Here is a 14,507-nt window from a genome sequence, read left to right as displayed (position 1 = left end):
CCAGTTTTCGGCGATTTTTCATCAAAATCCAAGGTTTTCACCCAAAATTTTCAATTTCCTGATCTTTACAGTTCATGAACGTTTAAATAAATCATTACTGTAATAAGATCTATTGACTTCATTAAAAATTATGCAAGTTGCTATTTTTGTTTTTGAGTCACGGCAAATTACCAGTTTTCAGCGATTTTTCAAAAAAAATCAAGGTTTTCACCCAAAATTAACAATTTCCCTTCATCCAAACATTCTCGATTTTTTTTATGTTCAACAGTACACCTAAGCCAGCTTGGAAAACTAGAAGAACATTCTGTTGCAATTAGTTTGAGGTTTGGTCATATTTTGGCTAGAATGATACCGCATAGTCAGCTATAAAAGGCCCCGAAATAAAAATGTAAAACAATTCAAATGAAAAAATTAACGTCCTAATTTATTTACCAAAAAAGGAACGGAAAAAAAAACATGTAACACATCAACAAATGACAACCACTGAATTACAGGCTCCTGGCTTACACAGGCACATACATACAGAATGTGGCGGGGTTTAACATGTTAGCGGGATCTTTACCCTCTCCTTAACCTGGGACAGTGGTGTAACAGTACAACACAAGAACGAATAGAAAAATTAGTTGAAAAAGGCTTAACTCGTCATATGGTTACAAATAGAAATACATCTCACAAAAACACAGAGTGGTAAAAGACTGATTCGGACTTTTACCTTATATTTGAATTGGTATTATTTGGATCTCAAATCGAAAGAACAAATCTAAAAGTTGCTTAAATTTTGGTAAATAATCATTTATGAGCGATTAAAAGCTGCTACAAATCTTAAAGTAACGTCTCATGATTTATCATTTTCATGAATATAATATATTAAACAAAAGGCGCGGAGTTATAGCCCCCTGTGATGGAAGTGTTTTATATTCGCTCCTGAGATTATTAGAATTGTTACTTTTCCATAGAAGTATTTTCTTTGAAAAATTGTGTGTATGTGGAATATAATTCATGATCAAACCGTAAGTGAACGTACATTTTTCTACATGCTCACGAAAATTGTTTTTGCATCTTGTTCAAAATTATCTTAACATATCTGTAAAACAAATCACAACACGACATCTACTCACAACACTAGAGCTAGAGTACCGTTGTATTCACCTCCGGGTAAACGGTTCATCGGACTTGGACTTGGACAAAATAAGGGATTCTATCAACTTCTTTTACATGCCCCTAAAAAGAAGCCAATGTAGGGCAGGTACACGAATATCGTACCCAATCCTTTATTAATCTAGTTAACAAAATATTTCAAGATCTTACATGAATAAACACAGAAAAAAATCAAATTTACTACTTAGTCTTATATGTATGTAAGTAACTTTGAATATTGTTCATTTGCGATTTTATCATCAAAGGTAATAGAAAAGTACTGAGTATCATTCTATTTGTAAAATAACTATTTGGTTCTAAATGTACGTGAGCACAAGTTCATACGCAAACAAACGATTTTACCGTATTCACTCCTATCATGCCTGTAAATTGTTCCAACTATCCGGAATATCTTTTAAAGTCGGATTACATATTCCACAAAAACTCGTTATTTCCTAATTGTTTTGTAAATTTCTGCATTAGAAATTAATCAGTCGCCCATTTGCATTATTGAAAGTACATAAAATTAAAGCTCGGGATCACATAATGTTTTTGGTATATCTGCAGATGCGGATACGTCAACGTATATAATACGGTTGATACGTCTTTAAATGACCGACCTCTATTTGAAGATGTGTGTGATAAGGATGATTGCCGTTATAATTATTACTGATTTCTAATCACCTATCAGTGTCTTCAAAGGAATTTACAATAGAATGAATGGACACTTCATTGATGAGATTATCCTAAAACACCTATCTACATGAAAATGAGACAAAAACTCTATTATCAGGCTTAAGTGATAGTAATTATATCAGAGATCAGTCACTATACGCAACAAACGCATAAAGCAACGAGTCTCAAATGGTATTTGGTTTATTGAAACGTAGACGCAAGTTAGCTCCCATGTCATCCAATTGAAAGTTAGCCGAGAACAAGACAGTGCTAGTGCGGTACCTAAGGTAGTCACGATGGCCCATGATGACATAGATAATCAAATACATAATGAACTCTCTGACTCGTTGGTTAATCCCTGGTCACTAAAAAATAGGCAACTGCGAAAACTTCATTTCTTATCCGCTAGTTTTGAATAACTAAACACGACATTTACAATGAAAATCAGTACCGATCATAATTTAATCATTATTCTGTTTGTTTTGATTTTAGGTCTCAAATAATTTTTAAAACGAAATTGCTATACTATATCTGAAAAAAAAAATTAACCGCGCGTAACGTCTCGCATGGAAGTTCAGACAGGAATATGCTACTCAGAGGGGAATATGAAGTTTTGTTCGACATCACGTGGGATAGTCTCAACAAATCAAATGTTGATTTCGCTATCAATATTAACATGCAGGGAATAAAACGTTTTAACAAAGAAGCATTTTTAGTCAATGTGAAAAGAGCAACTTCATAGTCATACAATATATGTTATTTATTTTTTTAAAAGGGCAATTTGAGAATATTATTTCATCAATTAACGTCAGGCGTTAAACTGTCTTATTGAGGAGAATACGACCAGCAATAGAACGATTAACAGATAATCGGATTTCTTCGTATAGATAGAGATCAGCCGCTCGACACAATGTGAAGCTTTTTTTTTTTAATAGGTTCAGATTATGGCTCGCGGCTGATATTTTACGATATCAATGTGTAGAAAACCCGATATTCTATACATACCACTTATGTTTGCAATCAGCCAATCAACTAACCAATGAAGCGGATAATATTTAAATGAAAAGGTTTCTATTTTGACGCAAATGAAAACTGTTTTTGACGCAAATGAAAACTGTTTTTGACGCACATGAAAGCTATTTTTTCCATAAATCTAACACGCCAATCTCTTATTCCATATATATTGTTGCTTTTTACTGCAGAAATGAAGACTCTTGTCATATGGATGATCTTCAGCATTGTACCACTACACCAAGCTTCAGAGCAGACAGTTTGTAAGTCCAAACAAAGATGTACATGTTACCGATGTGAATCAATACTTTGATGGTTTACATGTCTTTAATTAATTGCAAATAAACCCTTATATCACATTTTCGATAACATACCAACTTGTGGCATTTTATGTACATCATAAGTAAAATAACAAAAATATTGAAAATTTAAATTTGAAAGTCCCTTATCAAATGGCCAAATCAAAAGACCAAACACATCAAACGAATGAAAAACAACTGTCATATTCCTTACTTGGTACAGGCATTACCTTATGTAGAAAATGGTGATTTAAACCTGGTTTTATAGCTAGCTATACCTCTCACTTGTATGACAGTCACATAAACTTTCAATTCAAAATATTACGTTTATAAACATATGTCACACCTTTTAAATTTATGATTTCTCTGGAATGATAAATGCTACACATATAATACTATTCCCTATCAAGATACTGCTCAACAAGTTCTAAATGTATACTATTTTCATCAAAAACCAGCAATTGCTCAATTCAATACATGTATATTTTTATTTACGGTTTAACAGCTTGCTGTTCTGTGTGAGCCAAAGCTCTATGTTAAAGGCCGCACTTTGACCTATAATTGTTTACTTTTACACATTGTGACTAGGATTGAGCGTGGTCTATTGTCACTCATACCACATCTTCTCATGTCTATTACCCATTGGTGAGGTTCCTGGCATATGAACATCATATGTCGCCTTTTTGATCTCGATAAGTGGCTAAACAAAAGGGGTTCACTTTAACTTAAAGCAAACTTGAATGCTTACCCTCTGTTAACATATAACAATGCCAACCATGTCGAAACATTTAGTATTTTTAGCGCTGGATAACAAGTTTTAACCCGCCACGTTCTGTTTGTGCCTCAGTCTCCTTAGTCAGAAGCCTATTTTGTTTATTGTAGTTAGTTGATCGTTACGCATCATCTTTTTTTTATTATTGTTTTTCTATTGTTTTTTCGTTTGAATTATTTCACACTTTGCAATTCCCGTGCCTTGTATAGCTAACTATACGGTATAAGTTTGGCTTGATGTTGACCGTATGGTGAACTATTATAGTTTCTAACATCTTCGTCATTTTATCGCTGGTGGATAATTGGATTTTTGGCAATCATACCACATCTTCTTATTTTTGTATCATACTGTTATTTGTCTATTTTTTTGTTTAAGAATGATTTCAAGGTTTTATCACTTAAAATTTTATGTTACAGACACCTTTGGCCAAAATTGTTCGGTAGTAATAACGGTGAATCCCGAAGACGAGATTTATGTTTTGTATGAAGGTGGAAGCTTATCCAACGCTTGCGATACCTTCCAGTTCAAGCATAATTCTACGCTATGTATTACATCTCTGAATCACGACGACCCGGACTGTGCTGTCGAGTTACAATACTACATAAAAAACGATAGTAGGACAACAGAGAAGGTACTTCTAGTCAAGAGGTTGATTTATAATGGCAGGTTTAAGTGTATATTACATTTGATTGTTCAATCTTAAAAAAAAATATCAGTTGAAACAAGTAAATGGATAAGAATTCTCTATACTTTCAATAGTAATTCTCATTGTAGAAAATAGAATAGTAGATACCATGATGTCCGCGCAAAATAATCAATCAATAGTTCAAAATGTATTGTCTCTTTTTCATGGAGGGAGGCACAGGCACTTGTCTCAGAAAAAAAATCCTAGTATATACCTTAATATAACACAAGGTACTTAACTTGCATTTCAGAAAAATGTCAGGCGGTGACGAAATTCTGTTATATGCCGCTTTCTAGGATGTCAACCCCACTGAAACTTGTTATATCGTAAATCTAAATTGATTTATCTTTACAATGGTGTATAACATCCCTACATTTGTTGTCGGAATCATCCTTAGCAATCCTACCCAAGTATGTCAATCGTAATAATTTTGCCAACCGCTGAAAATTTGGAATTAAACGTCTCGCAATAAATTATCTGTTTTACATAGATATACCTGTACAAACAGTCAATTATATTTCCTCCATCTGTTTTACAGAGATATAACTGTACAAATCGTCCAGATACATTATATTTCCACCATCTGTTTTACAGAGATAAACCTGTACAAATCGTCCAGATATATTATATTTCATCCATTTGTCTTACAGAGATATACCTGTACAAACAGTCAATTGTATTTCATCCATTTGTTTTACAGAGATATACCTGTACAAACTGTCAATTATATTTCATCCATTTGTTTTACAGAGATATACCTGAACAAATCGTCCAGATATATTATATTTCATCCATTTGTTTTACAGAGATATACCTGTACAAATCGTCCAGATATATTATATTTCATCCATCTGTTTTACAGAGATATACCTGTACAAATCGTTCAGATATATTATATTTCATCCATTTGTTTTACAGAGATATACCTGTACAAATCGTCCAGATATATTATATTTCATCCATCTGTTTTACAGAGATATACCTGTACAAATCGTTCAGATATATTATATTTCATCCATTTGTTTTACAGAGATATACCTGTACAAACAGTCCGGATATATTATATTTCATCCATCTGTTTTATAGAGATATACCTGTGCTAATCGTCCAGATATATTATATTTCATTCATTTGTCTTACAGAGATATACCTGTACAAATCGTCCAGATATATTATATTTCATCCATTTGTTTTACAGAGATATACCTGTACAAGTCGTCCAGATATATTATATTTCATCCATTTGTTTTACAGAGATATACCTGTACAAACAGTCAATTATATTTCATCCATTTGTTTTACAGAGATATACCTGTACAAACAGTCAATTATATTTCATACATTTGTTTTATAGAGATATACCTGTACAAACAGTCAATTATATGTCATCCATTTGTTTTATAGAGATATACCTGTACAAACAGTCAATTATATTTCACCCATTTGTTTTATAGAGATATACCTGTACAAACAGTCAATTATATTTCATCCATTTGTTTTATAGAGATATACCTGTACAAACAGTCAATTCTTTTTCATCCATTTGTTTTACAGAGATATACCTGTACAAACAGTCAATTATATATTTTATCCATTTACTTTATAGAGATATACCTGTACAAACAGTCAATTATATTTCACCCATTTGTTTTATAGAGATATACCTGTACAAACAGTCAATTATATTTCATCCATTTGTTTTACAGAGATATACCTGTACAAACAGTCAATTATATTTCATCCATTTGTTTTATAGAGATATACCTGTACAAACAGTCAATTATATTTCATCCATTTGTTTTACAGAGATATACCTGTACAAACAGTCAATTATATTTCATCCATTTGCTTTATAGAGATATATCTGTACAAACAGTCAATTATATGTCATCCATTTGTTTTATAGAGATATACCTGTACAAACAGTCAATTATATGTCATCCATCTGTTTTATAGAGATATACCTGTACAAACAGTCAATTATATTTCACCCATTTGTTTTATAGAGATATACCTGTACAAACAGTCAATTATATTTCATCCATTTGTTTTATAGAGATATACCTGTACAAACAGTCAATTATATTTCATCCATTTGTTTTACAGAGATATACCTGTACAAACAGTCAATTATATTTCATCCATTTGTTTTACAGAGATATACCTGTACAAGTCGTCCAGATATATTACATTTCATCCATTTGTTTTACAGATTTTTTATTTCTTATAAAACCAATTTAATGGTACAAAGAAAGATATTTTTACATATTATTACATACAGATTTTGCGCATGACAAGTTTGCACAAAACGAGCAACAAGAATGAGAGATTGGTGATCAACCTGGAGAACATACTTCTATATTGATAATTCTAATTAATTTACACAAATTTTTTAATACACGAATATTTTTTGAAATAAATAAAGCGCCGAATTTTAAAACATTTACTCGGCTTACATAGTTAGGTTTAAGAAAAGCTCTTCTACTTTCTGTAAGAGCTGTACAGTTTAAAATATAGTGATATTCATCACCTATCTCTTGAGAGTTACAAAGTACACAGTACCTTTCCTCTCTTATAATTCTACGCCATCTACCGGTTTCTATAGGCAACCGATGATTTCCAGTTCTAAACCTACATAACGTTATTTTATCTTTATAAGGTAATAAGTCTAAATATTCTTCAAATTCAAAGTTTTCTTTAAACAGTTTGTAACATAATGTTTTTGGAGAATTTTCCATTTCTGATTTCCAAGTCTGTTGAAATTGATCAAAAATTCTTTGTTTAATGCTCAACTTTAACCATTTTGGATTAAAACTATAGTTACTCTGATTTAACCAAATATTTGAAAATCCATATTTATTCAAGAATTTTTTTATACAAATCAACCATTCGTTAGTAAATCCACCATCTACGTTGAGTTTATAAATATATCTATATAGAATATTTGTCATTTTACTATCGGAACTGTTTACAATGTTAGACCAAAAAGATACCATACGGTGTTCCACATATACTGACATAGGATAAGCGCCTAGCTCTCCATATACCATAAAGCTTGGGGTTGATTTTTTCAAGTTTAACAAAAGTTTACAAAACTTCAAATGCACTCTTTCTATTGCATCAATATTACTAAATCCCAAAATTTCACAACCATATAGCAATATAGGCCTTACAATTTTATCAAAAAGATCGTACTGACATTTAACTGTCAGGTTATGTAAGCGGCCTTTTTTTAGAACTTCATACATAGCTTTGGTGGCTTTACTATTGAGTTGATTTTTAGCACTTTTAAAACTACCCGTTTTGGAAAAATTAATGCCTAAATATGAAATATCTTTGACAATTTCTAAAACATTACCATCAAGTGTAAAATTTAATTTGTTTGTCAATCTACTTTTACCAAAAATAACAATTTTTGTTTTGGTTGGATTAACTTTCAGTTTCCATATATCACAGTATTCATGAAATGTATTTAGCTGTTGTTGAAGATCTTGTGCAGTTTCAGAAAATAAAACAGTATCATCTGCATAAAGTAATACATTACGTTTCAAGTAAATATTAATTTGTTCTTCTATTTCATTTGATACTGTGTTTAAACCTATTACATCATTTCTATGAAAAAAATCTTCCAAGTCATTCAGATACAAAGACAAAAGAAAAGGAGATAAATTTTCTCCTTGTCTAACACCTATATTACATGGAAAGTATTCGGTAGTATCACCATTAAATGAAATAAGAGATTTAATACTACTATACATATTAAAAATTACATTATACATTTTACCATTTACATCATTTAGATAGTAATTTTTGCCACAGGCCATTTCTCCAAACGGTATCAAAAGCTTTAGCAAAATCGATAAAAGCACAAAAAAGTTTCCTCTTTTTGTTTTTCATCGTCTGAATGAGAGAATATAAAATAAATAAATTATCAATTATATCGCCACATAGCCATTCTTCGGGTACAATACCTGTATCAAAAATTACATTAAATAATTTTACATAAATATCACACATAACACTGAAAGAATGCTTCAGATATTCATTAACAATTCTATCATTAGCAGATGCTTTATTATTTTTCAGACCCTTTAAAGCATTTTCAACTTCCTCACGAGTTATTACAGAGTTAATATGTACATTCAAACTATCTACATCAACCTGGCTTTCTGAAGGGTTTTCATTATCTTCATTTTCACCGCTATTTAAATCTTTGAAATAATCAAACAAAACAGTAATTGGGATATCTGGAGTTTTGGATTTTTTGTTGCTGTTTAAAATTTTCCAGTATTCCTTTGGATTTTTTTATTTCAAATTACTAATCTTGTTTCTAATTTTCTTGCGGTGTTTATTTATACTTTTATTCATTGTTCTTTTGTATTGCTTTTCTAGAGATTTTGTCTCATTGAAAAGATCTGGTGAAAAATTACGGTTCAGTTTTCTCTTAGATTTTTTGAATTTTTTTCTTGCAGTCTTGCAATCTTCGTCAAACCAAGGCTTAGATGTATTTATTCTAAAATTATTTTGTTTATCACATTTCATATAAGTACCAAAAGTAGTCTTAGCAGCATCAACAAGTATATCACAAGTTCTTTTAACAATATTATTTACACAATTATGATTTACATCTTCAATATTTATAGACTCAAGCTCAGCTAGAATAATGTCAGTATGAGTTTTATCTATATTTTCAATAAAGGTATCCAAATTTTCGATGTCCCATTTTTTAACCTCTTCAGTTGGTGTGAAGTTCCCTTTTTTAAAATGATTTCTTTTCTCATTTTCATATATACACATAGAAAGTAACAATGGAGTGTGAGCACCGAAATTTTTTTGATGTTTCAAGAATAGAAAAGTTTTGAAGAAGTGTAAGAAAATTTGCAGAGCCAGTAACATAATCTACCACACTGACATTTTTACATGTAAATTGGCTTTTGTCTTTGTCATCCCCGATTCTACCATTGCAAATAAATAAATTATGAGCTCTACATGGCTGAAAGAAAATGTTACCAAAATTATTTTTCATTTCATCCATACTTTTTCTTGAAATATTAATATTGGAGCTTGGTAAATGGGCGTCAAGTTGGTTACCTATTCCCTATTCCCTATTCGTTACCTATTCCCTATTCCCTATTCGTTGCCTATTCGTTACCTATTCCCTATTCTCTATTCGTTACCTATTCGTTACCTATTCCCTATTCCCTATTCGTTACCTATTCGTTACCTATTCCCTATTCCCTATTCGTTGCCTATTCGTTACCTATTCCCTATTCCCTATTCGTTACCTATTCCCTATTCCCTATTCGTTACTTATTTGATTTTTAATATCCTTCCCCCTTTTTAATTATGGCATGGAATAGTTTAATATGGCTGCCGTTACCATGGAAACGGCACAATTGTGAAAAAAATGAGCTTTTGGTTTTGGGTGAACTGTTTGGATATGCTTCAACTCAGAATCATCATATTTTAAAACAATGTAGGTGCCCACTATATACAGGTGTTGGATGATTTTGGCGATCATTGGAACTACTATGTTGCCATGGAAACTACACCAAAATTTTCAAAATTCTAAAAATGCTCAAAACTTCATGAAACTTCACAGTAATGATGAGCAACATTGGAGTTGGAATTTCCAAAATAGGTCTTGTTACCATGGAAACAATGCAAAAAGGTCAAAAATTTCAAAAATAAGAATTTCCGCAAACTGGATGAAACTTTACAGGAATGGTAACTGGCATAGGCAGAGTTGGATTTTGAAGTTAGAATTTTCAAAATGGCCGCCGTAACCATGGAAACAGCAAAAATATCAAAAATTCAAAATGTTCAAACTTAATGAAACTTTGCAAAAATGTTACTAGACATCTGTAGATGCTCTCTTTGACTTTGGAATTGTCAAAATGGCTGTCGCTCACCTGGTAATAGGGGGAAGGGGTGCCTTCCGTTATTGCTAGCAATTACAAATCTAGTTGTTAATAGTCTTACATATGGTAATAGTTCTGAATTGGTTGAGGTAAAATGATCTTTTTATGACCTATTTATATGTGTTTGTGCTCAACCGATCCTTTTACTTCATGTTCGATACGCATTTGTTCCTTACTTGTTTTTTAATACGTTCTACCTTTTAACTGCTTTATGTCCGTATGTTTGAAGATGGATCTTGGTTCGACGGGATGAAATCACCGTATTAGCGCTTGCGTAAAAACGAAGATGTGGTATGATTGCCAATGAGACAACACTCCACATTAGACCAAAATGACACAGAAATTATCAACTATAGTTCACTGTACGGCCTTCAACAATGAGCATAGCCCAAACCGTGTAGTCACCTATAAAAGGCCCAGACATGACAACCTCATACAATTCAAACAACAAAACTGACGGCCGTATTTCATATACAAAAAAATAAACGGAAATATGTAACACAAAAACAAACGATAACTACTTAATTTCAGGCTCTTGTCTAGGGACAGGCACATACTTACATAATGTGGTAGAGTTAAACATGTAAGCAGGGTGTACATCGTTTCGGAGCATGCTATTACCTTGTTTAATTCGTTCCATCACTCGCTTATAATTCGCTTATAATACGTGTATCTTACGTTGCACCTTTTAAAACATGATTTTCAATTGTTTTGTTGTCTCTGGTGGAAGATTTGGGCTCTTAGAGGTGATATAACTCTATAAGTGCATTTGTATCCGTTCCAGCGGTCGGATAATACCCTGTTAAATATTCGTTACTAATTCGCTTTTAAAAAGTTTGTTGTACGTTGCACCTTTTAGAAAAGGATTTCCAATTGTGTTCATATCTCTGGTGGTAATAATGTGTTCTTATAGATGAAATACCCCTATAAGCGCATATGTACTCGTTCCAGCGATCGGTTAATACCCTGTTACCTATTCGTTACCTATTCGTTACCTATTCACTTATAGTACGTTTGTTGTACGTTGCACCTTTTAGAAAAGGATTTTCAATTAAATTCATATCTCTGATGGTAACAATGTGTTCTTAGAGATGAAATGACCCCATTAGAGCGCATGTACCCGTTCCAGCGCTCGGTAAATAACCTGTTACCTATTCGTTACTTATTCGCTTTTAATGCGCGGGCTATACGGTGCACCTTGAAATAAATCGTTTTTTAATTGTGTTCAGGTCTCTGGTGGTAAGAATGTGTTCTTAGAGATGAAATTACCCTATTAGCGCGCATGTACCCGTTCCAGCGCTCGGTTAATACCCTGTTACCTATTCGTTACCTATTTGTTACCTATTCGCTGATAATACATTTTTTATACGTTTCACCTGTTAGAAAAGGATTTTCAATTATGTCCAGGTCTCAGACGGTAACTATGTGTTCTTAGAGATGAAATGACCCCATTAGAGCGCATGTACCCGTTCCAGCGCTCGGTAAATAACCTGTTACCTATTCGTTACCTATTCGCTTTTAATGCGCGGGGTATACGCTGCAACTTGAAATAAATCGTGTTTTAATTGTGTTCATGTCTGGTGGTAACAATGTGTTCTTAGAGATGAAATAACCCCATTAGAGCGCATGTACCCGTTCCAGCGCTCGGTAAATAACCTGTTACCTATTCGTTACTTATTCGCTTTTAATGCGCGGGGTATACGGTGCACCTTGAAATAAATCGTTTTTTAATTGTGTTCAGGTCTCTGGTGGTAAGAATGTGTTCTTAGAGATGAAATGACCCTATTAGCGCGCATGTACCCGTTCCAGCGCTCGGTTAATACCCTGTTACCTATTCGTTACCTATTCGTTACCTATTCGCTTATAATACATTTTTTTATACGTTTCACCTGTTAGAAAAGGATTTTCAATTATGTCCATGTCTCAGGTGGTAACAATGTGTTCTTAGAGATGAAATTACCCTATTAGCGCTCATGTACCTGTTCCAGCGCTCGGTTAATACCCTGTTACCTATTCGTTACCTATTCGCTTATAATACATTTTTTTATACGTTGCACCTGTTAGAAAAGGATTTTTAATTCAGTTCATATCTCTGGTGGTAATAATGTGTTCTTTTAGATGAAATACCCCTATTAGCGCGTATACACTCGTTCCAGCGCTCGGATAATACCCTGTTATTGATTCGTTCCCTATTCGCTTTTAATGCGCGGGTTATACGCTGCACCCTGAAATAAATCGTTTTTCAATTGTGCCCATGTCTCTGGTGGTAACAATGTGTTCTTAGAGATGAAATGACTCTATGAGCACGCATGTACCCGTTCCAGCGCTCGCTTTATACCCTGTTACCTATTCGCTACCTATTCACTTATAATACGTTTGTTGTACGTTGCACCTTTCAGAAAAAGGATTTTCAATGGTGTCCGTGTCTCTGGTGGTAACAATGTGTTCTTAGAGATGAAATGATCCTATTAGCGCGTATGTACCCGTTCCAGCGCTCGATAAATACCCTGTTACCTATTCGTTACCTATTCACTTATAATACGTTTGTTGTACGTTGCACCTTTTAGAAAAGGATTTTTAATTCAGTTCATATCTCTGGTGGTAATAATGTGTTCTTTCAGATGAAATACCACTATTAGCGCGTATGTACTCGTTCCAGCGCTCAGTTAATACCCTGCTACTTATTCGTTCCTTATTTGCTTTTAATGCACGAGGTATACGTTGCACCTTGAAATAAATCGTTTTTTTAATTGTGTTCATGTCTCTGGTGGTAACAATGTGTTCTTAGAGATGAAATGACCCTATTAGAGCGCATGAACCCGTTCCAGCGCTCGCTTAATACCCTGTTACCTATTCGTTACCTATTCACTTATAATACGTTTGTTGTATGTTGCACCTTTTAGAAAAGGATTTTTAATTGTCTCCATGTCTTTTGTGGTAACAATGTGTTCTTAGAGATGAAATTACCCTATTAGCGCGCATGTACCCGTTCCAGCGCTCGGTTAATACCCTGTTACCTATTCGTTACCTATTCACTTATAATACGTTTGTTGTACGTTGCACCTTTCAAAAAAGGATTTTCAATGGTGTCCGTGTCTCTGGTGGTAACATTGTGTTCTTAGAGATGAAATGACCCTATAAGCGCATGTACCCGTTCCAGCGCTCGATAAATACCCTGTTACCTATTCGTTACCTATTCACTTATAATACGTGTGTTGTACGTTGCACCTTTTAGAAAAGGATTTTTAATTCAGTTCATATCTCTGGTGGTAATAATGTGTTCTTTTAGATGAAATACCCCTATTAGCGCGTATGTACTCGTTCCAGCGCTCAGTTAATACCCTGCTACTTATTCGTTCCTTATTTGCTTTTAATGCACGAGGTATACGTTGCACCTTGAAATAAATCGTTTTTTTAATTGTGTTCATGTCTCTGGTGGTAAGAATGTGTTCTTAGAGATGAAATGACCCTATTAGAGCGCATGAACCCGTTCCAGCGCTCGTTTAATACCCTGTTACCTATTCGTTACCTATTCACTTATAATACGTTCGTTGTATGTTGCACCTTTTAGAAAAGGATTTTTAATTGTCTCCATGTCTTTTGTGGTAACAATGTGTTCTTAGAGATGAAATTATCCTATTAGCGCGCATGTAACCGTTCCAGCGCTTGGTAAATACCCTGTTACCTATTCGTTACCTATTCACTTATAATACGTTTGTTGTACGTTGCACCTTTCAGAAAAGGATTTTCAATGGTGTCCGTGTCTCTGGTGGTAACAATGTGTTGTTAGAGATGAAATGACCCTATTAGCGCGCATGTACCCGTTCCAGCGCTCGATAAATACCATGTTACCTATTCGTTACCTATTCACTTATAATACGTTTGTTGTACGTTGCACCTTTTAGAAAAGGATTTTTAATTCAGTTCATATCTCTGGTGGTAATAATGTGTTCTTTTAGATGAAATACCCCTATTAGCGCGTATGTACTCGTTCCAGCGCTCAGTTA

General features: G+C 33.4%; 1 protein-coding gene across 3 annotated transcripts in view; it reads left to right on the top strand.

Annotated features, from left to right (window-relative positions):
* The first annotated feature begins 827 nt into the window (after positions 1-827).
* LOC139500249 (perlucin-like protein) overlaps positions 828-14,507 on the top strand; it is a 45,270-nt gene continuing 31,590 nt past the window's right edge. For 2 of the 3 annotated variants that reach the window (XM_071289002.1, XM_071288991.1), the window contains exons 1-3: positions 828-1,010; positions 3,015-3,086; positions 4,311-4,525. In XM_071289002.1, coding sequence (XP_071145103.1) covers positions 3,017-3,086; positions 4,311-4,525 — 285 coding nt within the window. In that variant the 5' untranslated portion in view covers positions 828-1,010; positions 3,015-3,016. The remainder of the gene's footprint in view (positions 1,011-3,014; positions 3,087-4,310; positions 4,526-14,507) is intronic. The other variant, XM_071288996.1, reaches the window with a different exon arrangement.

Source organism: Mytilus edulis, chromosome 1 (genome assembly GCF_963676685.1).
Source record: "Mytilus edulis chromosome 1, xbMytEdul2.2, whole genome shotgun sequence".
In the NCBI taxonomy this organism is placed as follows: Eukaryota; Metazoa; Mollusca; class Bivalvia; order Mytilida; family Mytilidae; genus Mytilus; species Mytilus edulis.
Note: the sequence above shows the minus strand (reverse complement) of the source record. Positions and strands in the feature narration are given on the sequence as shown.